This window comes from Caloenas nicobarica, chromosome 1 (genome assembly GCF_036013445.1).
Source record: "Caloenas nicobarica isolate bCalNic1 chromosome 1, bCalNic1.hap1, whole genome shotgun sequence".
Lineage (NCBI taxonomy): Eukaryota > Metazoa > Chordata > Aves > Columbiformes > Columbidae > Caloenas > Caloenas nicobarica.
In genome coordinates this window covers 84923666-84949223 of record NC_088245.1, presented here as the reverse complement: position 1 = coordinate 84949223, position 25558 = coordinate 84923666, and the positions used below count along the sequence as shown (strand labels likewise).

Here is a 25558-nt window from a genome sequence, read left to right as displayed (position 1 = left end):
TAATGGGAGATGGAGATGGGACTGGGATGTATCGTGCACATCAAGTCTGCAATTTTGTTTTTGTTGGTCCAATGTTTATTTCATTCTGTTTCTTTGTCTGGCAGTTGGGTTGGGTTGATTGCTCAGGATGTGGGTTTCCAATCAGTTCTAAGTCCAGAATTTCAGAATCTCACAAAATGGCTGCGGGAGTCAGTAGGAGCCAGGTCTCTTAATACCTTTGCCATTGTGAGCCCCTGCGCTGTTATGAGGGATCTAGCTGTCCCCTGGAACTGCTGTGAATCTAACATAAACAAACAAATGTCAGCTGGGATTGTTCAGCAGGCACTGCCTGTACTTTTTGAGACCCACAGAAAGAAATTAAGGGCAGCCTAGCATCGAAGAATGATTCACATTTTTGCTCTGGTTCCTGTTTGCTTGTTTATCCAGGTGCGTTTATACCTTTTTCTCAGCCATTGGCGCCAGCAGCTTTGAGCAGAACAAAGTCCTGGGAGGGGGAGAAAAAGGAGAGGGAGGATTTGTATCTGCCCACTATGTGTGGAGGGGATTAAAAAAAAGCATCGAACCCTAGTTTCATTGTTATATGTAAGTCTTTCCCAAAGAAAAGGAAAATATTACCAAGCCACACATATTTAAGAGCTCGGTTTGGTACTGGAGGATAAATTAGTGGTGCATTTTGATATGAAATGGTCACTACACTGCAATAGAAGAACTTCCTTATTTTAAGAATACGTGGTTTTAAGAACCAGATTTTCTTTTAAGTTATGCTAAGATAGGGAAAAAAAGTTCAGTATGATCAGTAGACCAACCGGTATAAAATTAGCATGTGGAAAGAAGCTCCCAAACCAGACAACACAAGTTCCCATTACCTACGTCTAGAGCCATAGACTCTTCATAGCTGGAGAAAACCCCGTAGGACTCAAGTCATACAGATTTTGACCTGCCTGCCCAATATTCAACCTTCATTTCCAGTGGTGAGTGTGTGTGTAAGCTGGCCCTGAACTGGACTACAGAGGACTTTGTGATATAGCTGCAGCTGATAGATCTCCTCTTCAAACTGAAATACCTGTAGGGCAGAGATAAGGTGAGGACTCCAGCTCTACCTGCTCTCTGTGTTCTTCTCCTGGGTAAGGCAGCACTCTGTGAAGGAGCAGAGCACTATGCATACATACTTATTTTGTACAAAGCCTTGTCTCCAGTTCAAGACTGAGACGTGCCTTAGGAGCTTCAGACTCAGAAAGCGTGGGGACAGCATGACCACAGGAGTTCACTGCGAGTTCCAGCTGAGTGCACATGCCAAGGGGCTGTGGGACAATCCAGATGGAGGCAAAACAATGGGACTGGGACTACAATTGGCACAGGGAGCAGGGTCAATGCAGTGAACAGGACACAGGCTGTTGCTTAGCAAAATAAAAAGCAAATTTGTCTGAATGATGCGGTTCCATCCCAGGGGAGAAGGAGAGCAGAGAGGCTGGTGTCCAAAAAGACTTGGATTGGCTGGGGAACATCCTGAATGGTACAACCCTGTGCCTGCAGCACTATAAACATGGGAATGAGACAGAAGGAAGGAAACTCTGAGGCTTTTTGTCTGCTTTCTGGAAGGAACAGCAACAACAGCAAGTGCCCTGGAGACCTTGGAAGGAGAGAAGCTGCACCCTACCTTCTTTTCTGACCAGCTCTCCAGAGGAATCCACCTCTCTGGTGGTCTCCCATAAAAATGTGGACTCCCTTCCTCCTGAGCTGCCTGCTCTACACCCTGGGGATAGTGGCACAACCGTAAGTGCCATTTAAAAATCTGGTGATTGATAGTTATGCTGAGGGAGGGGCCAGGATAGCAGGGAGAGAGTATGGGACCCTGCAAGTCATCTTCTTGGAAAGGACAGACATGGGGTGGTATGCAGCATGCCACAAGCCTTTTTATGAACACAGGATCCTCCTGAAGGTAGGAAACTCTCTCATGGGTATTGCTGCAGTACAAGAACTACATGAGGACTGATGGTGCAAATAAGAAGAGTAAGGGACTGCAGTACGAGGCAGGCTGAAGGGAAAGGTGTAGGATAAAATGAATGGCAAATGAAAAGGGCTGCAGGGCTGGCAATGATTAAGCAGGAGCCAATCTGCTGCCAAGGTAGTTGAGGAGCTGTCTTAAAGCAAGAAGGGCAGATCCTTTTCTGTTGAGAGGCTGGACTGTTGTGTTTTCCACATGTACTGAGACCACCTAAGAATGGTTCCCTTTGCAGAAGCAGAGATGGTCTCTACTGTGTATGTTTCTCTGCACTACTGTAGCATCCTCCAAAACCATGTACACACCACTGTGACCTGAGCTCACCAGAAAGCATTTATCTTGTATTTACCTCAAATTAACTATGTACCTTCCATCACCCCTCTGAGAGGTTCACACTCTCATTGTTAATCTGTCCCTCTCCCCAGCAAAGCAGCACCGCCTACCCCCAAGGGAGGTAGCAAACTGTCCTGCTTCCTCCGACCACAAAGTATTAGTGTCAAGAGTGGGTGAGACTACTCCCAGGATTTGATGTCTTGTTTCCCCACTGCAGGAGATACTTGATCATTATTCCAGCTGCGCTGCCCTACCCCTCTTCTCAGAGGGTGTGCTTGGACCTCCGTGGGGTGGAGAAGCCTATTCGTGTGGCCCTAACCCTTGTGCATCCATCTGGCAACCTCAGCCTCTACCGCAAAGTCGTCCGGAACAACTGGATCTTTGAATGCTCCAAATTTCAGGTCAGGATCATTCTTGGCAGGGACCTCAAGCTGCCAGCTCCAAGTGTGCTCTTTTGGCTCATAACTCCTCTCACCAGGGAAACAGAGAATGAGTATCATGAGAGGACAGAAGTCATGGAAAAGAGTGAATGCAAAGTCAGGGAGAGTTTAGTGGAAGCCTGATGTCTTTGCTCCCTGCCTTTGTCTGTCTGCATGATACTGTTCCTGCTGTGTATCTCACAATCTACCCTGATGGCAAACCGAGAGAAGGCTGCCTGGCCAGCCATCAAAGGACTGAGGAGGATGGAGCTGCTTAGAAGCACCCAAATGGCTCTGCAGCTCATTCTCTCCTCTGAGAAGGAAGCGCTGCCACAGGGTGTCATTTGTGAATTGCGATGCAGGAAGAGCCAGACCTTTCATTTCAGACAGCCTCCCACCATGTCTGCTTACCTTCAGGCTTCTTCTTAAGGGCTGGAAAATGTGTTGGAGGACTAGGACAGGCATGGGAGGGTGCGCATACAAGCTCAGCACAAGTCTTTCTGATCTGCCAAACTCATGAACCTTATTTTCTTGGTTTGCATGGATGAGTAGGAGTGGATTTCAGCCTCCATGACCCACACACTCTCAGAAACAGATTTCTCATCAGCATAGACCTTTTTTTCCCTTAGGTAAAGTCTTCTCCATCTCGCTCCATGCAGGCTCTAGCAGTGGCCCTGTGAAAGGGTAAACAGTTTCTCTGCCAGAACAGGCTCTCTTTTCATCTTGTCCAAGGTCTCTCCCAAGTGTAAAGGCATCCCGTGTGCTTCCATAGACAGAGCCCTCAACTACAGAGGGGACAACTTGTGCTGGCCTTCAAAGTAAGACAGAGAAGAGGCTGGCCTCATGGTGCAGAAGGAGCAAGGAGAAGAGCACTGCTCTGATGCCATCCTGTCCTTTCCTACTGCCTGCTAACCTGGTGGCTCCTCTTTTGTGTCCCAGGTCCCTCAACCTGCAGGCAGCCAGGAGGTAGGCACTGTCCACCTGCGCATCTCCAATGGCCAATACTTCAGTGCAAATGAAGAGAAGAAAGTCCTGATCCGCAGGGCTGGCACAGGCACCTTCATCCAGATGGATAAACCCATTTATAACCCAGGACAGACAGGTGAGTACTGCAGGGACCCCTGCCTTGACCTGCCTGGACTTCTTTTCCCAATTTCCCGTGAGTAGCGTGCTGAGTACTATGTGCCATGTGGCCTCCGTGGGGATGGATGGGGAAGCTATCTGCTGCCTCTGGAGTGATGTGTCTGTGCACCATGTTTTAGGGGTGGGAGGGGACTGGAAGGGTTGGTCTCACACACTCTAGGAGCAGAGCTGGCTTGGAAGAGGGAGCAAACCTGAATGTGGTCTTCTTGACCAGGGCCATGCAGGACTTGTCTGCTTACACTGCAGACGAGGAAATGTAAGGCTAACTCTGGGTGTAGCATGTGGGAAAGACCTTAAATTGAGATGCTGGCTGCTGTGCTGCTGTCATGCGTTTGGAGGGAAGAGGTGGTGAGCAGGTCTGAGCAAGGGGTAAGTGGGGCTGCAGGGCAGGTGTGAGGCTGCTGGCAAGGCTCTGTGGCAAGCTGTGATTTCAGGGTGAGGCGAGTGCAGGGCAAGTCCATTCCCAAATGCACTCTGTCTCTATAATGCTCTTCTCCATTTTCTCCCTTCAGTGAAATTCCGGATTGTGACGTTGACTGAAGATTTTACTCCTGTTAACAGCAAGGTAAAGCCCATCTAAGCGAAGGCCAGGAAGTCTCCAAGTTCCTTCTGTCATCTCCACCTCCTCTGCCAGCCTCACGCTGTGAAGCTTGAGACAGCCCCAATGTCTGCAGCACTCAGGGCAGCCAACACCAACTCTCTACTAAACGAAATTGGGACAGCGGTGCCCATTTGCTGACAGCTGTGCTGTCACTCTCACGGGATGGCTGCTGGCCAGTGGGAGGCTGACATTGCTGATGGTATTTGCGGAGTGTGCCAGTGCTCCCTGCTAACTTGACTTAGCACAGGACAGCCTGGGAGCTGCATATATCTGCCCCCTGCCAAAAAAACTGGCAGGCTGTCTGGGGACATCTGCAGGCTGCTGGCCATAGGCGCAATTACCAGACAAGCTATGTACAGACTCGGCCAGACCTGAAGCTCCCCTCCCACAGCTCTCGAAAGCTCAGTGCTTTGTGGAGTGTGTTGCACCTAAGGGTGGCAGGAGGGTCCGAAGCAGGATGAGATGCATTGCAAAATTTAAAGAAAAATTAATTGCTGTGGGAAAAGATATGCATGACGTGATCATTAAAAAAAAAAAAAAAATAGTATAACCAAATTGTACCGACTTGCTGCTGGCAGCAGCTCGTTCTCCCCGTGTCAAGGGAGTGAGAAGTTGCCAGAGACTTGCATATGTGCTAGCCAGGAAACTGCAAGACTAGCATCTTTCTACAGTAAGCAATTATACCTGCAGCCAGAAGCTATAGCTATTTCACAGTCCTTTATCCTCAAGCAATTTAAGGAGAGCCAACAGGAATTCATGCATGACAGATAAATACTGAAGGGCATACATGAGCACAGAGTTGGATCAAATCCTTCTAGGCTGAAATAAAGGGAGAGATCCTTCCGACTTCTTCTGATTACATTTCCCCTTTTTTGGACTATTGATGAGGGCCTAGGATCACACACTCCTTTCTCCTCTCAGCAGAGAAGTCATATCTCATATATTAGTTAGACAATAAAGTAAACAATACATTTGCTTCCATGCCTACAATTGGTTCATGAAGATATTTGACCATAAATATTTGATGCCTGTGTGTCAGTGTAAGTTAGCATTGTAAGTGTTAATGCTGTGATGAAAATTCAAAAAGAGGTCATGTTTAACCAAAGCTATTATGAGCTTGAGTGCACGGCAGCATTAAAGTTATAATATATAGTTTGTAAATTGGATGGGTTGGAGATAACATGGGTGCTTTTCCTGAGCATGTTTTGTTTTAGCATTGACATTAGAGTTACAAAAATAGTTAACCTGCACATTTGTTTAGGTGAAAACAGATCTGCCCATGATAACTTGCATTAAAGCTTAGAATGATGAATAATGTGAATTACATGTGGCCTTCTGTTTATAGACCGTTACTCTCCTAAGCCCCTGTTCCTTCCTCCTTATGCCTTGTGCTCCCAAATAACACGTCCTTCACCACTACTGTCTCTTGGCTGATAGCTGCACTGATATAAGAACAAACAGAGAATTACTCAGCCTAGAAGTGCTGAAGTGTGTCCTTCTTTGTCTATCCCTGTTACTGTCAGCTGCAGTCAGCAGTAATTCATACCTCCAAGCCTTACCTCCTAGGTCAGGGATTTTACAGGAAAATACGGGGTGTATTCTTCCTATAGGTGATGCAATTTTGCTAATTCTTGGGATTTATGTTACCAAACTGATGCCTTTTATTATTTGTGAATGAGGGATGATGGTGTTTGTGAGTGTCTCAACTTTTTTTTTTTTTAATGGTAAATTCTAGCTTTCACAGTTGTAGAGTACCTATCAAAGTGCATCTTAAAAGTTCAGGGATCAAAAAACAAATCCAAAGAATAGCATAGGGTTTTATGTTTTGTATTTTCCTTACTATTTCAAACCCATTCTCCTGGTTTTGATAGGATCAAGCTCCTTGTATTGTTGTATTTGGGATTGGCAGTTTTGTCACAGCACACAGACTAGATGGGTAAGATAAGTTTATATGCAGGTTGCTATGTCATGCCAGTTTCTGACATTGCTGTCTGTTTGCTTTTCAGTACTCCATGGTGGAAGTCCAGGTGGGTGTTCCAGACTCTCCAGGTGTTATGAGGAAATGTACTTCATCATGGATAATACCTAGGCCTCTGTCTTGCTTAGTCAAGTTACTTTTCTTAGAGTCTGTGTCTACACATGGACATGCATACTCTGTCCACACATTTCTTGTTAGCAAGCATTCGTGATCCAAATGGTTCAGCTTCCATCCATTTCTACATTTAGGAACACCAGCCAGGTTTTAGCTAACTCTTACTGTTCATCTTTATGCAAGACTGGACTCTAATTGTCAGGACCTTTCATACCTTCTTTTTCAATGGCAGTATAGAGCAGAGTAACCCTGGGTGGGTTGAGTTCACCTTTTCTGGTGCTCCAGCACTCAGGTAACTTCAGCACAATCTGGGGTAAAAACAGCAAGAGCCTCTGAAATACCTCAGGATCATCTGGGCTCTGGGTAGATAATGGCAGGTGTTGCTGATGACTGCCTCTTCTTTCCTTCCCTCGAACTGCAGGACCCAAACCAAAACCGCATTGGCCAGTGGCTGGATGTAAGACCAAAACAGGGCATTGCAGACCTCTCTTTCCAGTTAGCTACTGAACCCTCTCTGGGGACTTACACCATCAGTGTGGTGAACCCAAAAGTGTCCAGTACCTTTGAGGTGGAGGAACGCGGTAAGACCGAGTATGGAGAAAAAAGAATGGGATTGAAAAAGGTGCTTGTTTCTGTCTGTATAATAATATGTAGCCAAACATTGTGAACTAAGATTTACTGTCTGAGACCTAGGATCAAACACAAATGTATAGACTGGGCAATATTAGAAATGAACACCAGGGAGATTGTGCTGGAGATTCCTAGAGAAGTTATCTGCTAACAACTAGGCTGGCACAGAGTGAGAATACACTAAAGATCTCTGCAAGACTGTTCATATGGTGGAGGAAAAAATGGGATTCTTTCTTTGGTTTCTCTGGTTTTAATTAGTCCTTGCTTTTACCTTATGAACATGTTCCTTCATGGGACTCCAGCCTTACATGAACACATTCTTCCCTTTTGTGATCCCATGTCTTGGTTGTCTGTTCTGTTCAATGGAGTACTGTGGTTTTTGTTCCAGTGTTGCAGAAGTTTGATGTTTTCTTCGAGGGACCAGCTCAGATTTATGCTTCAGATAAAACTTTTCCACTGCGTGTGTGTGGCAGGTAAAGAGGATGTTCAGGGGAAAGGAAACAGCTCATTGAAATTGTGTCTCTCCTTCTGCATGTCTCCTATGTCTTGAATCTATCAAGGAGAAGTGGCTCAAGCAAGGCCAAACATAGTCGCTCCTTTTAAAGAATACCAAATAGTGCAAGAGTCAAACTGAGGGGTTCTTCTTTGGGGAAGAGGTTCACGAGCCACATTTGGGGGTGACTGTCCAGCTCCAGGCAGGCTTGTCCTAGGCAAGTGATACCTTACTCTGGAAGCTGTGTGTCCAGCTTTGAAAGACCTTGTGTGGGGAGAAACATATATCTAATATGGGACTGATTTGCTGAGGTAAAGGAGCCGGAACTGGTGTTTCTTTAGAAGGTTATGTTGCTCCTTCTCACTTAGAAGCTACTGAATTTATTACCTTCTTAAAAGAAGAAAGTGGGTTTCTCTAGTTATGTAGTCATTAGCAAAAACTGAGCAGACGAGGCTGTGAAGGAAGACCTAAGATGATATAAGCACAAAGGAGGAACAAGAATGGTCTGGAAAGCACTTTGTAGACAGATAAAGGGGGTGAGCTCATTTGTGATAAAGGGGGTGAGCTGGGTTGTCCAGAGACTTTTGATGTCTCTTTGCTACTGGTTTGACATAATTTATCATTAATTGGAACATTTAAAAGTAGACCATATGAAGCTCTAGTAGAAAACAGTACAGCACTCTGCACACCCAGGATGGGTTGTAGATGTCTTCCTGTTACTGGCACTGTCAGGAGCATTGCTCCAAAGGAAAAGACAGGGAGTACTCAAAGCAGGGAAAGGCAGCAAGGCAGACAGGGAAAACGCACTTACAAGGGCCCACTTTTCCTGTACCTTGCAAAAAACAGTGGAACAGGTCTGATGATGGAAACGAGAGTCCAGATCACAAGATAAGCCTCTAGTGAGGCAGGTCTGAGGTCATTCTGCAGCATTATTACTGCCATACTATGCACTTTCTGCTGCTGTCTGCAAGGACGCAGGTTTCTGCTGCTTTCACACCTGACCATATATCTCCACTGGGTGCTGCTCTGTGCTGTGTGAACACATCAGCTCAGGTCAGCAAGCACCCAAAAGTGGGAGAGTTTAGGAGAGTAAGGGTCCTTTCCAGTCTGTGCTTTTTTTCTGCCTCTGTTGGAGGCAGGACCATGCTATTGCACTCCCCAAATGCACAATGTGTTATTTTTTCATTTATGCCTGTTTTGCTTACCAGCTGCATTAAGACCTTCATCAGGAAGGCCACCTGCGTGGAGCAATGTGCTCAGCAAAACACATAGTGCTTCTGCTCAGCAGCTCCTCTGGTGTTCTGCCTGCAGGTACAGCTATGGAAAAGCAGTGCAAGGAACTATGCGGGTGACTTTATGCCAGAAGGCAAGGAGGCGTCCTCAAAATGCCAGCAAGGACATCTGCAGGGAATACAGTGGTCTGGTGAGTAAAATCCTGGAAGATACATGAGTAGTGAAGGAGAACCACACAGGACTAAGTGTCAAGGGCTGAGTGAACAGAATGAACTGCTATGTAGGGAATGTTTGCCAACCTGTGTAATGTATATGTAGACTAGTAAGTAATTGTTGTTATTCAATTAATGCAATTATTGTTGCCCAGGCCAACTGAGAGGCCTTTAGCTCCAGAAATACTTCTTTGTAACTTTGCTTACTAACGATAGGGACTAGAAAAGAGGAATTTCACAGAAGAGTTCTGTTCTTTTCTGGGAAGAAGCATAACTTACCAGAAATTGATGTAGTATAAGAAACAACAATTAATAGAGCAAAATTACTGTGCTAAGGTGAACCCATCCTGGAGCTGCACAAGGACACTAACGTGTGGTGGAGACGTGGTTGAGTCAAATCACACAGTATTTTTATACTTTATTTTATACTTTAATATATTTATATATTGCATATTTTTATATGTTCCTCATTACATCTTTCTATTCCAAACAAAGAATTTCATAGCTGGGCTTTTCCCTTGTACATATACGGTTGAAAACTTTTCATGCTTTGTGATTTGTCATTAGGACTTGTTACAGTAGTTGCAATCTTGCAGGTCTGGAAATGATTTGTTACTTTGATTTTTCATTTGATTCTGCAGGTCTTCTTGCTAGATCTATTGAAATACTAATATAGTTTCTCTGTAATCCAGTTAGTGCAATCTTCAGTTTTCTACTAGAGCTGGAAAGTTGTCAACGTTGTAACTTTGATAAAACTGTGAAGCATGTTTTCTTTTATATTTCTACAATATGAATTACACATATTCATGTATATAAAACAGAAAATACAGGATTTAAAATGTGAACCATATATATCTATATATGACTCTGCATTATCACTTGTTTCAGTCAACAGTTATGACAGAATGACTAATACCTTGTACTTTTGACTCCTTCCCTTCCCCCCAGCCCCAAATAATATCTACCACTTCCTATTGCAGACCACGAGCAAAGGGTGCTTCACCCCTTCTGTAATCACATCAGTCTTCAACCTGGCTCCCAGTGAGGAAGATGGCAAGCTCTATGCAGAAGCCTCTCTCTTGGAGATGGGCACAGGTACCCAGGGACTCAGCAGAGAAGGTTCAAGGGCGAGAGGGACCATTCTGAGGGTGTGAGGGTCGGAGTGGGCACACCTCCCCCTCTGCTCCACCTGGTACTGGGACCATCACAGGACATGGAGAGCAGTCCTGCCTGAGGAACTTGCTGTGCCCACGGAAAGCTACTCTGCCAGCAGCAGGCAGATGAGGTGTGTCTCCGAGAGTGGTCTTTAAGGCTACAAATGGGCTTGGAGCCACCTTAATTAGAGAAGGAGTTGCCATGGGAACAGCCTCCAAACCTTAAAGGGTGCTGGTGTCAGGAAGGAAGTTCGAGACACTTAGTGGGACTCGGAATAACGAAGTGAGATTAAACTAGGCTGTGGTAGTCACCTCCAATCCTGCTCCCCTTGCACTCTGTGTTTCAACAGGGGCGCAGATCAACACCTCCAGCCAAATCCTCATCTCAAGGACAGCTGCAAGGGCAGTATTTGAGACATCAAATGCATATTACATCCCTGGAGTACCCTACAGGGGGAAGGTGATTTTTTTCTGTCACTTCTTCCCTCCCCATCATTTGCCAAGGAATTTAGTGTCTAGTAAATTTTGTTGACCCAAACCATTTTCTGTTCCTTGGACAGAGTACTTTGCCTTGCAGTGTGTCACATTACTTGACAGTGCAGCTCCAGTTAATGTGTTTCAGATCCCCTAATGTGTTTATACCTCCAGTTTCTGCTGAGAGCAATGAGTGATGTCTCAGCAGGGATGCTGGGATGCAAGGATGTCTCAGCTGTTGGCTAGGAGATGAGCTGCTCATGCTCTAGCCACACACACCTTTTGGAGCAGACAGGTTTTAATCACTTTTACCTTAGCTTTAGAGATGACAGAGTTGTATATGTCTTCTGTCTTCTTGGGGCTAGACTGAAGCTAAGGCCAACTACACATGAGGATCTATGTTTGTCAGAGGGAGGAAGGTTTTGGGTATGACACTGGAAGAAATATCTGACTTTGGCTTTTCTGCCTCACCATATTGTCACCAGATTAAGCTTCAGGATCACTATGGAAATGGTATGAAAAACAGAAAAGTTTATCTCGTGATAAAGTTCATGAGGCGTCGCTTTATCAAAACGTACATCACAGATGGTAGTGGAATAGCATCATTCAACCTGGACACAACTGCCTGGAATAGCTCATCAGTCTCTTTGGAGGTAAATCCCACCTCTGCATACAGAAAAATGAGAATCCTTGAGCTCTGCTAGTGCTCCTCACTCCTGCCCTGCAGCCTCTCTGCCAGCTTAGGCCTGGGCTCCACACACAGCTCTGCCTGTGCAGAGCCGGTAGGAAGGCACCAAGCAACAGCCTTTCCCAGACTGAACTGGTGACATCCTAACAAAGCACTGAAGCATGAAACTCTTTATTTCTGTGTCTCTCTGGTCCCCTCTCAGGGAAGGTTCACATTAGAGGATGTCATGTACACACCTCGAAAAACTGACTTCAGTTACACAAATGCTTACCATCACCTCCAGCCCTTCCATGTCACAACAAAGAGCTTCCTGGACATACACCCACCCACAGAAACACTGCCTTGTGGGCTGAAGCGGAATGTCCAGGTGACCTTCACACTCAGTCGAGATGACCTGGGAGAAGATACCAGTCGTATAGGCTTTGCATATTATGTGAGTAAGGGTAGTAGAGAATCTGGAGGAAAAGGCTGCATTGGTGGGACCAGAACCCAATGAAATTTTGAGAGTATAATTTAGATCACCCTTGGAGGGATGACAGGAAAAACCTGTTCTTTCAGAAATGGGTGAACACTACACCCTGTAGAGCTCAGCCTGGCCACAGTGTGATCCTGGTATCGGGGCCCCAGTCACCTCTATGGATGGGAGAAGGCTTCTACCTTTCAGCCACTTGTCCCCTTAGCCTATGTCAAGGCTGCAGCAGGGTGGGAAGTGTCTTGTGCAGAGGCTGCTGTCAAACTCTTCTCCCTTTAAAACTGGGTGTGGGATCACTTTTGAACTCTGGTTATCAAACAGCCGCTCAGTGGAAATGGCTTTTTGTCCAGTTTGGAGACCTGCTTACTAGAGGGAAAATACCTTTGTGGTGTCTCATCTCCACTGAAGCCACTACCCATCCATTGTCCTAACTGGACAGACCAAACCTGAATCTCATGTGTTAAAACTTCTCTTCCCACACTGTGATGTCTGCAAATCTGCTGGACCCAAGGTGGGGGGTTGGATTGGACTCACAGTTTATTTCTGAGGTTGTTCAGAAGAGCAAGATGCACATAAGTGAGTGTGACTGTGCTCTGGTGGCAAAAGGCAGCCTGCTCATCCTGTGTCCCTCCTCCCCCAGGTCACTGGGAAGGCTGGAATTGTTGTCAGGGGCCAGAGGACTGTCCAGGTTGGGAAGCTGAACAGTAAGTCTGCGGCTGTCAGACAATGGGAAGCGCCTGGTGGGTTTCTAGGTCAGACAGTGAGAGTTGTCAAAGTTTCTCTCAAATTCTCTGAATCCATATCCTGGACAGTCAGCAAAAAGGACAGAGGGAGGCTGAGGAAGCAATCATGTCAGCTGGAAGAGACCAAAAAGAAAGACAGAATGAGGGAAATGATGGAAAGAGAGGCTGGGAGGACCTGTGGGAAGATGAAGTCCATGGGGTCAGAGAATGGAGGGAGAGGGCAGACAAAGTAGCAGCAGGAATTGGTTTGACGCTGTGGGATTATAAAGCAGAAAAAAGGAAGGCAGAAGGAGATCTCAGTGGGGCTGTGATGAAAACACTTTGCTTTTCCTTCCTCAGTGTTGAAGGGCTCCTTTTCCATCCCTTTGACCTTCACTGCTGACTTCACCCCATCACCTTCCTTAGTGGTGTATGCCATCTTCCCCAATGGAGGTGTAACAGCTGACAGCATCCGTTTTGATGTTGCCTTGTGCTTTGAAAACCAGGTGAGACTCACTGGGGGAGGCTGGGGGAGAGCTGACAAGCAGGAGTCATCAGACCTGAGGAAAGGAGACACTCAGATCCTTCAAAGAGAGAACTGTGGAGAAGAGATGAAGGGGATGTCTGCAGCACAGTGCCCAGGGACCAGGAAAGCTTCAGCAGTGACTTCTGTTCATAGCAGTGGCTGAGCAAGGGAGACTCCAGCTGGTTTCCCTCTCTTTGTCTGTGCTGTTTGTCTGTCAGCCTCCTCACCTCTCTTTGTCTCTTTCATATTTCCTTTCCTGGTGTGTTGCTCAAGGTCAAGGTAGGATTCTCAGCTAAAGAAGTCCAGCCAGGGTCAACAGTGCAGCTCCAATTCCAGGCAGCCCCTGGCTCCCTGTGTGCAGTACAGGCAGTGAATGAAAAGATGTTCTTCATGAGACCAGAGAGTGAGCTGACAAGCCAAATGGTGAGTATCTGTGCGCCTAGGCAAAAAAACCCAGGAGTGATGGATGAGCTGCGAGAGGCAGGCAGGGCCTGTGGCGAGGGGAGCCAGAAGCTAATGGAGGAGGAGAAAACAGGGTCTGCCTAGGGAGATGAGCAGGAACAGATATGTATGCTACGGGATGGTGGAGCAAAGCATCCGGAGGTATCTGCTCCTTGCCTCATTCTTCCCTTTCTGTGAGTTTCCCTAGGTCTATGGTTTGTTCCCTGCTGCCTACCGACATGGATACCCCGCCCAAGTACAAGAGCATTCAGATCACTGTGTTCAGCCGCAGTCCATGTCACCTCTGCTACGAGGGAAGACACAGCATTCCTTTCAGCATGACATCTTTAACCTCTTTTGGGTAATCATCTTGTGGCTTTTCCCAGAGCTGTTGAAATTATGAGCATCTGAGATACCTTTCTTCCCAAGCAGTCTGAGAAGGCCTTGCCAGTCACTGCTGTCTGTCCTGACTTAACTGTGCTGTCTCAAGAGACGTACAACCCCATTATGAATAGGAACACCTGTATTCCATTCCACAGATGCAGAAAGCAAGATGATGAGATCCTGAACCAACAAAACCCAGCTTTTTGGGCTTGGGAATGAGAGTCGGGGCTCTGTACTCTTTGTCAATAGTTTTAGAAGAAAGAGAGATGGGGAGTGATCCCAAGCACTAGACCACAGATCAGTGACATGGCTTAGTTGTTAGCTTGCTCTCTGACATTGTTTTGGGCTGTTCCTTTGCCGATCTCTTGGTGTCTTTAAGGCAGATCTCCTCTAGAAAGGACTAGCCTTCAGAGGCATTGACACATGACAGGCAGTGCCATTTCGTGTTTGTCCTGGGGATCATGCCCTGTCGTCTTATTTAGCAATAGAGACACAGCTTAGGAGGCTCTTTCACAGCATAGGGATATTTCTTGTGTTTATGGACAGGCCCATGTCCCAGCCCCAGGGGCTGAAAAGGGGGTGTGTTCTCTGTCACACCTCTGCATGACTTCAGAGGGTAGATTTCATCCAGCTATTCCCTCTGGCATGCATGAGGGGATGGGGCAGGACATGGAAACCTCTCCTCTGTGCACTTGCCACTGGAAATGCAATGAGAGGGGCAAGACGTCCCAGTGCTCCCCAGAAGAGAGGTGGTGGTTTAGTGACCTCCTGAGAAATAAGGGGTTGGGGAGGCTGTGGCATGTGTCCCCCAGCACTGTGTATGGTTGGGCCAGTGCTGCTGTGGGCTGCTCAGGCACTGGACTGTCCTGACCTCGATGGTTTTCAGAGTAATTTTGAAGAGCAGTGGGCTGCTCTTCCCCACTCACAGACACTTTTTTGCCTCCCACAACCTCCTTCTTTTCCTAACAGAACATGGGGCTGAAAATCTTCTCAAACCTCCTAATCAAGAAGCCATCTTCGTGCTTTCCTCGGGTGGACAGGAAGCTGACCATGGGTGAGCTGCACTTTCAGCCTACCTGGGACATGAGGTCACTCAGATGCAAGCGCCCTGTGATCTCTGAGGTTTGCTGGTGGTGTACATTGGCTCTCTGAAGAATAACAGTGTTACTGTCACAGCCTAGCTGCCTGGTCCATCAGCCTTGGCAGGAAGGACCCAGTTCCTATAAAAAAGGCTCTGAAGAATGTTACTATCTGGATATTACCTGACACTGCTGAAGGATGGCATTCCCTTTCCTGGCATGGACAAACCCAAGTGTGGGAGAGGATCTGTTTCCCAGTGGCTAGCCCACAGGCTGTGCCAAGACCCGTCTTCTGTCCACACCTGCGGCTGCAGGGACAGTCATTCTCTTCCTCCATGTCTCAGTTTACACTAGATAATCACACCAAGCTGGTTCACGCACCTGCTTATATTTAAACCATTGCTTGCAGAGGGCTACAAATTTTCTGCAGACAAGCAAACAGTGTTAGTATTAACAGAATTACAGAAATGTTTGTTAAAATGACTCTCTGAAGGTCTCTTGTCTCTTTAGCACCAAGTCTGGGTCAAGTCAGTAAGGGACTTTGTCTAAACAAGTCTTGGAAAACTTGCAACCAGCTCATTGCAAGCTGATTCTCCTGTTACCACTCTCTTTTGCCTTCCTGTTTTCCCTCTCCTTCCAAATAAGCCCACTCCCTTGTGTTTTCCTCTGCTAGACTTTTCCCTTGTCTCTCTTACTGCTTGCTTTGCCTCTTGCCCCAGTGCTAGGCTGTCATCACTGGCAGGGTTCACCTCTCCTGCTCTGTTGAGACTCCTTATTCTTTCTTTCAGGGGGGGCTTCTACAGAAGACCAAGGAATTGCTAAGGAACAACCTCAATTTACAGCCCATGGAAGATATTATCACTATTACCCTGAAACTTGGATCTGGAATCTGTTCACTGTTGGGTAAGTAATGCCAAACTTCACAAATGGACGGAAGGATGATCCGTTTGTTGAGACTCAGCTGACTTGCATTTGTGCAAAAGTCCATCCACAGGTGTAAATAGTGGTCTGCATGTGAATTTTGTTGCTCTTCCCTGCATTCGTAGTGTGTACAGGGTTTATGGCTTTAGGGAACAAATTGCTGACAGCTGCCTTGCTGTGAGCCACTGGAGCAGAAGTCATTGGTAATACAGCAGAGGTTGATCCAAGCATGAGGACCTGCACAGCCTCCCTCACCCAGGGCCATGAGCCCATCCCATTGCAGTGGAGTGGGATGAATTTCTTCATGCAAGTGCTCTCTTCCTCTTAGCTTCAATGGCAGCAGGAGTGTCCCAGTCACAGCACCTGCTGTTGCCACAGAGTGGAAAGTCAAGACATTCTGCTTGGCTGGGAGGGGATTTGGCCTTGCCCCGACCACAAGCCTCAGAACAGTCCAGCCCTTCTTTGTGGATGTGACACTGCCATATTCTGTCATCCGAGGAGAGACTTTCATGCTGAAAGCTACCGTCTTCAACTATTTGCAGCCATGCATACAGGTGTGTGCCTGTGCCACAGGTAATAGTGTGTGGGACAGGCCTACTATGCCCTCCTGTTTTAGAGTGCATTGTGCTAACCGATTTCTCCTGAGTTGCCCAGTTACTCCGCTGCACTTGTCATTCCCTCAGGTCCACGTGTCCCTGGCTAAATCCTCAGACTTCCAGGTGGAGCCTTGCCGGATCTGCAGGGAAAAGGAGTGTCTGTGCGCAGAGGAGTCCAAGACCTTCGTGTGGAATATGACAGCAGTCCAGCTGGGTATGGCAGCAAAAAATGGGAGCGGTGATGACGAATCTTAAAACTGAAGTGAGAAGGAGTGGGGGTCCAGAGAAGCTGACAGAGCCTTGCCTCCTCTGGATCCCTAAGTTTGTTCTTAGTGGTTCAAGCATGCAATCCATCATGTCTGCTTTCTTGCTCTCTTCTAGAACAGGCTCATCAGAGAGGGCAGGAACTGAATGTGTGGCATGGAGAACTCTTGAAGACAAGGCTGTGGGACCATCTGGGAGGAAGGGGCTGCTTGGATGTGGGTGGGGGAACCTTGTATTGCTGGTGCTGTGCTTCATATGCAATGGGAAGAGGATACCAGGGTCCAAGGGGCTGCTGGACCTTCTCTTGTTACAGTCATATGTAGTGCAATGAAGTCACTGTTGGTGAGGCATTACCTAGTTCCATCATGTTTATCATGTGGGAACAAGCCATCAGTATTGACTGGCTCGCCCTTACCAGTCAAACCGCTGAGGCTATGAAGACCAGCCACTCAAAGCATCTCAGACCACTATCGGTTAAAGCAAGTTGACTCCATTTGGCCACAGGTATAAGAAACAGGCTTCAATTTATTTGTTCAATTTATTTGCTAGGGACTCTGAATATCACAGTGAGGACAGAGGTACTGGACACCATGCCAAGGTGTGGGAGCAGGAAGCCCTTGCCAGCTACCATGAGGCAGAGGCATACGCTGGTCAAACACTTGCTTGTCCGGGTCAGTATGAAAGCAGACTCCCTTCTCTCTCTGAGTATCCCTACCCCTGGGAGATGGGAGACTGAGTTGGGCTAAATGTTTTTCTCTCCTAATTTTTCGGACAGCATTAGCATACCGAGGCTGTGGCTCAGTTTGCTTTGTTCTCCCCAGGACCCAGCCAAGCCTATTCCTTTCTTACAGTGCCCTTTCTTGAACTGCATTCATACGCCATGTCAGCGTTTCTCCCTATATCCTTCTCTCATCAATCACCCATTGAACATGAGCTTTTTTATATGCTGACTGACCAGAGAGCCTCCTTCCTCAGGCTTGCTCTTGCTCTCTTGGGCAGTGAAGCAGGCAGCTTCAGTGCAGACCTGCCAAAGGTGAGGGGGATGGTGACCCTGACAGACTGGGGACTAACCTCTGAATTCAGACTTGAACTTGCTCTGAAATTTTGCTGCTGTTCGGGAATTTTGCATGTAAACTTGTTTCTCTTCTCCCATGCTCATATTCCTGCCCTGGCAGCCTGAAGGTGTGCTAGTGGAGAAGACTTATGGATCCCTTCTGTGCCCAAAAGGAGGTATGTAGCCTGAATGGGTCCTGCAGCCTGAAATAACTGGACCTGAGAACAGGACTAAACTGTGAGAGGTCTGATGAAAGAATGTTTCCAAATGATTTTTCACATAGGAAATTTCACTTCCTAGTAGACAGGAAAGAACAAAAAATATTACTTCCACATGTTCTGTTCTAGTGAATTTACCAGTGAGTATAGGTGGCAAAATCCTGCTCTGTAGTCTCCTTTCCACACTGCAGTCCCCAGGCATTGCTGGGGCTTGATAGTCACCAGTGAGAGCTGCTCCAACCATCCCACCCTGTCCCCACGGCACTGCAAGTCTCCCCAGAATGTCCCTCTGCCACGTGCTCACCAACTGGGATTCTTGTGGAGCTTGTGAAGCGCAGTGAATTGAGTTGTGCAGCTTGGTGAGCCCCCAGCCTGGCCAGCAGCTCTCATGTCCCTTCTAATCTGAAAAGTTTCCAGGCAATGGAACTTGGTGTGATGAGTGGGACAGACTGTAGGGAGCAGTCTGTGTGAGAAGGATGTAGGCAGTATCCCACTTATCTGTGCCAGTTTTGTCCCTCTGGTTAGATGCATTTGGCTTGATTTTTCATGCTACACTTCTATGCTTTTATCAGGAAACAGGGCTGAAGAACCTGTGTCCCTTCACCTCCCTGACAATGTAGTAAAGGGATCTGCTAGGGCTTCCATTTCCATCTCAGGTAAGTGATATCTATTGTGGGGTCACTGACTGCTGTTACAGATGAGCAAGGCTTAACTTGGTGGTGGTGTCAGGGCATCCATTTGACATGAAACTGCTCAAAAGAGAGGATGCTGTGTTTCTATTCTCTGCAAGGTTTCCCAACACCAGACTTTCAGATTTCTGGATTAGCACTTAGGCTTTCATGGGAAAAGTAATCTGCAGAGGAGAATAATCCATATTTTTGTAGCTAGGACTTTGGAGCAGAGATTCTAGGCCATTATTTTTACTGGAACTTTGGGACTTTGGCTAGTTCTGTGTAGACACAATCAACAAGGCTCATAACCATCTTATCTTCCTGTTGAGTTTTACTGCTACAACAGAAGCTCCTGGAGAGGAGAAATTCTACTCAGCATTGCTAAGTTGCAAAAGAATACTTTGGAGATGCTACTTGGACCAGACATACCTATCATTCAGTACCCTTATTTGCACTGGCTCATTTGCCCACATGGTATGTGGTAGGAAGCCAGGCCTGGCATAAGTAGCCATGGATATTAAGTGACAGAACCCCAAAGGAGGAAAGCAAATACAAGGCTTTTCTGGCTGGCTGGGGAACATATGGACACCTTCATACCATCTGACTAGCACCCTTGCTGGCCTACTGACACTTTGATGCTTGACATATGGCCAGGTAGAACAAGCCTGGCTAAAGGCCAGAAATATCTCAACCTTTCCCTACATGCTTTTATATTTGTCTGCCTGTATGACACACACTGAGCAACTGCAGCTCTGCTCAGCCTTTTACAAATAGTACTTGTTATGATTGGAGTCCTTCAGACTGAAAAAGCTGATAAGGGAAAATTTCTCAGGGACCCTGTAGTGTGGTCACCCTGCATTATGATGCCCAGAATGGGAAGAGGCAGAACAGTCACCATTCTCCACTCTGCACTCTGTTGTTTTCTTCTCTTTCCTCCACTCTCCAGTGTTTTCCTCCTTTGCTGAGATAAAGCATTATTATCCAGTCCCTGACTGAGAGGCATTTCGAATCATACATTCACTTGCTTTGTTTCCTATAATCTTGTGTAGGTGACCTCATGGGGGTGGCACTGCAGAACCTGGACCGCCTGGTGCAGATGCCCCATGGCTGTGGGGAGCAGAACATGGTGCTGTTCACCCCCATTGTCTATATGCTGCAGTACCTGGAGAAGACGAGGCAGCTGACCCCTGAGATCAAGGAGAGGGCAACAGGGTTCCTGCGCAATGGCAAGTACAGCAGACCTGCCTTGCTCCTCTGCCTTCTCCTATGTCCAACCTGCCAACAGCTCTTGCCCTTGCACTCATTCTGTTAATGTTGTCACCTCTGTGTTACTGTGCTGTATTAATCACTGTTCCCATCTCCCCAGGGTACCAGATGCAGCTTCTTTATAGGCATAGAGATGGGTCCTACAGTGTCTTTGGGCAACAGAGTGGGGAAGGGAACACTTGGTAAGCACTTGCTCCTGATTTGTCCTATCTGGTCCAGAGCAGCTAGCGTGCCTGGTAAAGCTGATTGATAAGTTGTGTGTTCCTTCTTTTGGATGGAGACTTCAGGAGCTCTTTGGCAGGGGGACAGATTGAGGGACCCGAGCTCCTTGAAAAAGCAGTGAGGCAGGGCAGCAGAGTTTCTGGGAAAGTGGAACAGCAAAGATGTGGTTCCAGGAGGTGGGAGGTCCCTTTGTTGTCTCTATGGCCCTGCTGCTGCCCCACAGAGAACACTGGTTTCTACTGGTGGTGTCCTGACAGCTAAGAGAGGTACATACTGACTGGAGGCAGATCAGGGAAGAGCAATAAAAAATCATGTCCCCAGAAGAGCTGCGTTGTCCCAGGTTTCCCCTGTGGTGCCTGAGCTGGCAGAAATGGGGAATTCAAGATTGTCTCTAGGTATTTGGGGGAGAGGAAGTACAATAGGTAAAAGTAGAAGGTTTAAGAAGTTTTTCACCCGTGACGTGACTGGGTAAAGCAGTAGTACATAAGTAGTACATTTGTGGAGCCAAACTGAAGGAGGGCAGCCACTTGGGTCCTGTGAACCACTTCCACTTTTGGCTTGAATCTCTGTATGAAAATTACTCATTTTTTGGCACCCTGCTGTGTCAGTATTAACTTCAGGGACAAGCACCTGGAGACCTTTGACTTTCTCTTTGCCTTTTTTGTGATTCTCTTTCTCTCACAAATCAATTTCTTCCTAGGCTGACAGCTTTTGTAGTCAAGAGTTTTGGCCAAGCCAGAAAATACATCTATGTAGATGACAAGAACATCCAGGATGCCCTACGCTGGCTGGAGCAAAACCAGCTCCCCAGTGGCTGCTTTGCAACCAAAGGGAGTATCTTTCACTCTTCCCTAAAGGTAAATGAGGGCCAAGCCAGAGAGCACAGCTGGGGAGTAGCTGGACAAGTGTTGTGACAGCAAACGATTGTGGGATCTCAAAGGATCCTGGAAAGTCACTCCTGCAACCAGCCTTAAAGACAGCAGGGTATGGGGTAGGGAAGGCATAAGGAATGCTTTTCCTTCTGGGGAGTCACTGTCTGTGCCCTCCAAATGCCACTTAGGGAATGAAATGTGCATTCCCTTCACAGGGTGGTGTGGATGATGAAATCTCGCTGGGGGCATACGTGGCTGCAGCACTGCTGGAGCTGGGTCAGCCGCTGAAGGTGAGCCTGCTCCCATTCCCTCCTGCTCTCCTGTACACTCCCACACCTGGACACTGCTATGGGGATATGCCAGCTCATACTGCTGGAATTCTCTAGGCCAGGAACATATAGGGAGCTGCTTTGAGGGAGCCAATATTTGGCCAGACCGTGAAGACATTCCTCAAAAGAGACAGTGCTGTAACACTGGCATGGTGCAACCCTGTTTGGTGGCTATGGTTCCAGTGCACTGTTTTCTCAAGTGAGTCTGTAATTTAGTGGGTTTCTCTGGAGCTACATTAAGAAGACATAGTCTGGCTACCTGACCTGAGCCTCCCTGGCCTCCACTTTGCCTCTGTCAGAGTTTGGCCTGTATCTCTCCTCTCAACACAGGGCAAGCTGATGCAGACTACCCTCCGCTGCCTGCAGCAGGCAGTTCACAACATCACCAACATTTACACAGAAGCTGTGCTGGCCTATGTCTTTGCCCTGGCTGGGGACTATGAGACAACCCAGGAGCTGCTGTACAAACTGGAGGAACAGGCCATCAAGTCAGGTGCTGGCTGCTGGTTGGGGTAATGCTTCTCACTCACCTGCTGGGATCTGGAGTAACATGTGGCCAGCTAAAGCAGTTAAAAATTACATATGTGTTTGTACATATTCCTTGTACATATGCAGTGACTGCACTGTGTGACTGAAAATATGATAATTTATTTCACGAGTTGTGAGTGTGACTTATCAGGAAGAGTTTCAGCCTGGAGGACTTCAAGATCCTCTTGATGGAGGATGTAGGAATTTGTGAGCTAAGAGCAGATGAAGCTCTGGAGAATAACTGAAGAAAGTGATCATGGCTGGAGTACAGGGAATGAGCTGAAGGAGCCCTGAAAGCACTCTGGGATTTGTTTCCTGTGAACCTGCAATTACATTCTTTCTGAATAGCCTGTATGCTCCTTTCCTTCTGCAGGGGGACAAATCCACTGGAGCCCCAAGCCAAGTTCTCCAGCTTCCACAGACTTCTGGCCTGGTACTCAGTCAGTCGACATAGAGCTGACAGCCTATGTGCTCCTGGCATACCTCTCTAAGCCACGGGTACATGCAGGTGACATGACAACTGCAGCTGGAATTGTAGCGTGGCTGACCCAGCAGCAGAACGCCTACGGAGGCTTTGCCTCTACCCAGGTAACAAGTAGCTCCCTGTGGCCTGGTATTCTTTTGCACCTGAGGTTGGCAAGGCAAGTCCTCTTGAGGTCTTCCTGCTCCAAGTCAGCTTCACTAGAGCTGATGCTTTCAGAGGAGTGACTGTCTCTCCCTGTCTAGGACACAGTTGTTGCCTTGCAAGCCTTAGCAAAATATGCAGCAAGGACGTTCACCACATCAGGCCAAGCACTTGTGAGGGTGAAGTCTCAGAGGGGCTTTGGGAGGGCTTTCCAAGTCACCCGCCAGAAGCGGCTGGTGGTGCAGCAGGCAGCACTGACAGAGGTCCCAGGGCAGTTCCTGGTGCAGGTCCATGGCAGCAGCTGTGTATTCACTCAGGTGAGGTTGTGGGATGAGCGTGGGAGAGAGATGGAGGGCTCTGCCTCTTCTCCCTGCATGAGATCATGCCTCGTCTGTCTTTTCCCCTCCTGGCCCTTGCCCTGCAGACAGTGCTGAGGTACCATGAGCCTCCCCTACGGGCTGCTGTAACCTTCACTTTGCGTGTCAACACAGAGCTGACCAACTGTAGCCAGCCCAATATGCGTTTCCTCAACATCCGCATCCTTGCCAGGTGACCCCAAGGGTTGTTTCCTTCTCCAGCAAGACCCATTGTGCTTGGGAACAGCAGCCAGCAAAGCCTCAGGGCTGCAACAAGGGGACCTGGCACTTGGGGCAGACAGGACAAGGGTGAATTTGGTGGGTGGAATGAATGGGGAAAGAAGATACTGGCTACCTCCTGCGAGAGGGAGCAGTGCCTGTTGGGTCCTCAGCCAGATCACTGTCTGGCTCAGGGTATGGTGGTGAGGGAAGGGGGGCTGGGAGGGCACTATTCTCACAGAGTCAGACCTTCTGACTGTTCTTCTTCAGCTACATAGGGAACAGAGTCACATCCAACATGGTGATTGTGGAGGTGTCCCTGCTGTCTGGATTCATCCTGGCTCCTGGATCCAGGATGTTGGTAAGGACTCTGGAATCACAAAAGGGTAGCTATGGTGAATGGGTCCCACCTGCTTGCTCCAATTGGGAATTCTTCATTTCAGGCCATGGGGTAACTAAATTAGAAAGGGCCCTTTGCTGTTGAAACAGAACCAAAACCTCTTATTTCCATACAGGGTCCACAAGGATTGGCTACAAGAGATCAAGGGTCATTCAGCTTCTCCCCCTGACACTGTTCTCCCTTGGTCCAGAAACAAAATGCGCTGCTGGATCTGCTAAACACTAGGATTTGTTTACCAGAAATTCCAAGAAAAAATTTCTTAGAGATACTCTAGTTCTATCCCAAAAGATTATTTTTTCTGATTGAGCCAGAAAACTTAAGGATGAATTATTTGCGCAGCCCCCAGGCAGGTCTTTAAGAGCAGTCTAGCAGTCAGTGAGATAACAAGAGTCATTACTGGTGCCTACACCCGTTTGCTGACCAACACATCAGTCCCATTTACTATCCACATGGCCTTTTGTCCCCAGAGTGGAAGATTCCTCTAATTGAGGAGCGTCAGCATAGTTCATTCCTGAGATGCTCACAAGGGATGTCCAGGAGGGAATTCCTAAAGATAAAACCACTAAAACCCTTATGTGTGAGAAAGACAAAGTTCCACACAGAGTCCAGCTCCACATCATTCCTTCAGTGCAACAGTGGGTCCCTCAGGTCAGGAAGCCCTAAGGAAAGTGCTCACAAATTCCTTGTGTTATTGTTTCCTATTCCAGCTGGAGCGCAGAACCATTGTTAAGAAAATGGAAGTGAAAGCTGATGTGGTCTATATTTATCTGGAGAAGGTAAGTGGGAATAAAAATATTTGGTTTGACACAGTGAGAGCAAGAAGCCAGAGGACAAGGAACTGTGTGAGAAGCCCAAGGCTGGATGAGGCATGGGGAAAGAGCACTGGCAGAACTGTGGACAAAGGGAGCTTGCCCAATTTAATTTCTATTGGGTTAGCATTTGCTATCCCTCACATATACTCCTTTTCTGAAATCTGGAGAGATTTAGTGCAGGAAAGCATTCAAGCTAGGGAAGATGAACATGCGATGACTTCTTCCCTCCCTTCCTTGCTCATTTCTTTCCACCTCCACAAGCTCGACGATGAATCTCAGACTTTCATTCTGCAACTGGAACAAGTAATTCAGGTGAAGAACCTGAAACCAGCCAGCATCAAAATCTACGATTACTACCAGCCAGGTGAGTTGCAGATTCCTTCCTATACTCGGGTTAGAGGTTGGGTTGCCAGCTCTCTGGCTGGGAAAAGGTGGTGTGTGCTATTCCCTGTGTGCATGTATGTGTGTGTAATTGTCTTCCTCATTTCCTTTTGCAGAGGAGCAAGCCTTGGCTGACTACAGTGCTGTCTGTAGTTGAGGTAGGCAGCAAGTCCCTGTGTGACAGGAACAGTGTCATCAGGAAATGATGGGTCTTGGGTGGGAGAGAGGGAATGCAAGCAATCAAAGATGGGAAAGAGAATGGTAATCAAGGGGAGCATATATCGAAGCAGTTTCCAGATAGTAAAGCAGTGCATTGAGACTCCAGCCTTTTACCTCACTTCAGCAGTACTGCCGTGTCAATTGCTCTTGGTAAAGGTCTGTCTCTAAATGCAACTGTTGGCCAAAGGAACTGTTAAACATATCCCAGCCCTCCCTTTGCCTTCAGCTCAAGCTTGTGTGATGGTCATCTCTCTCAGGCACCAAGCCTGCCTTGCTGCATGCTCTACCTCCTGCTGTGCAAATCCGCTACTAGAGAGGTAGAGTTTTGCACATGTAGGTGTACGTGCACACACAGAACAAAGGTGAAGTTATTTCCCCCAGATGCTCTTAAATGTGATTTTCCTGGTTTGGGAGAAAAACAGTAAACCTGAATAATCAATCAGACAGTCCTAGTCTCTTGACTTTTAATAAGATGCCAGGCACAGTCTGAGCCTCTCAGAAGGAAAT

General features: G+C 47.4%; 1 protein-coding gene across 1 annotated transcript; it reads left to right on the top strand.

Moving 5' to 3' along the window:
- Positions 1–1714: 1714 nt before the first annotated feature.
- On the top strand, positions 1715–24989 carry LOC135984524 (alpha-2-macroglobulin-like protein 1). The gene is made up of 35 exons (XM_065626887.1): positions 1715–1773; positions 2553–2736; positions 3694–3856; positions 4410–4462; positions 6505–6525; positions 7012–7171; positions 7609–7693; positions 9025–9136; positions 10139–10253; positions 10663–10772; positions 11272–11439; positions 11677–11907; positions 12587–12650; positions 13029–13174; positions 13468–13617; positions 13844–13996; positions 14989–15073; positions 15887–16001; positions 16348–16573; positions 16703–16829; positions 17429–17550; positions 18055–18109; positions 18724–18807; positions 19872–20048; positions 20189–20270; positions 21011–21167; positions 21398–21472; positions 21842–22004; positions 22413–22627; positions 22766–22981; positions 23089–23213; positions 23510–23600; positions 24347–24415; positions 24713–24815; positions 24949–24989. The coding sequence occupies exons 1-35, from the start codon at positions 1715–1717 to the stop codon at positions 24987–24989; spliced, it is 4302 nt and encodes a 1433-aa protein (XP_065482959.1).
- The last annotated feature ends 569 nt before the right edge of the window (positions 24990–25558 follow it).

What these genes read in the sequence shown, in the direction of transcription:
- LOC135984524 (XM_065626887.1), top strand. Translation starts at nt 1,715, where the DNA reads ATGTGGACTCCCTTCCTCCTGAGCTGCCTGCTCTACACCCTGGGGATA. An exon ending in TCAAACACTTGCTTGTCCGG is followed by an intron (nt 17,551 to 18,054) that starts GTCAGTATGAAA and finishes CTGCCCTGGCAG; the next exon opens with CCTGAAGGTGTGCTAGTGGA. An exon ending in GCAGCTGTGTATTCACTCAG is followed by an intron (nt 22,982 to 23,088) that starts GTGAGGTTGTGG and finishes CTTGCCCTGCAG; the next exon opens with ACAGTGCTGAGGTACCATGA.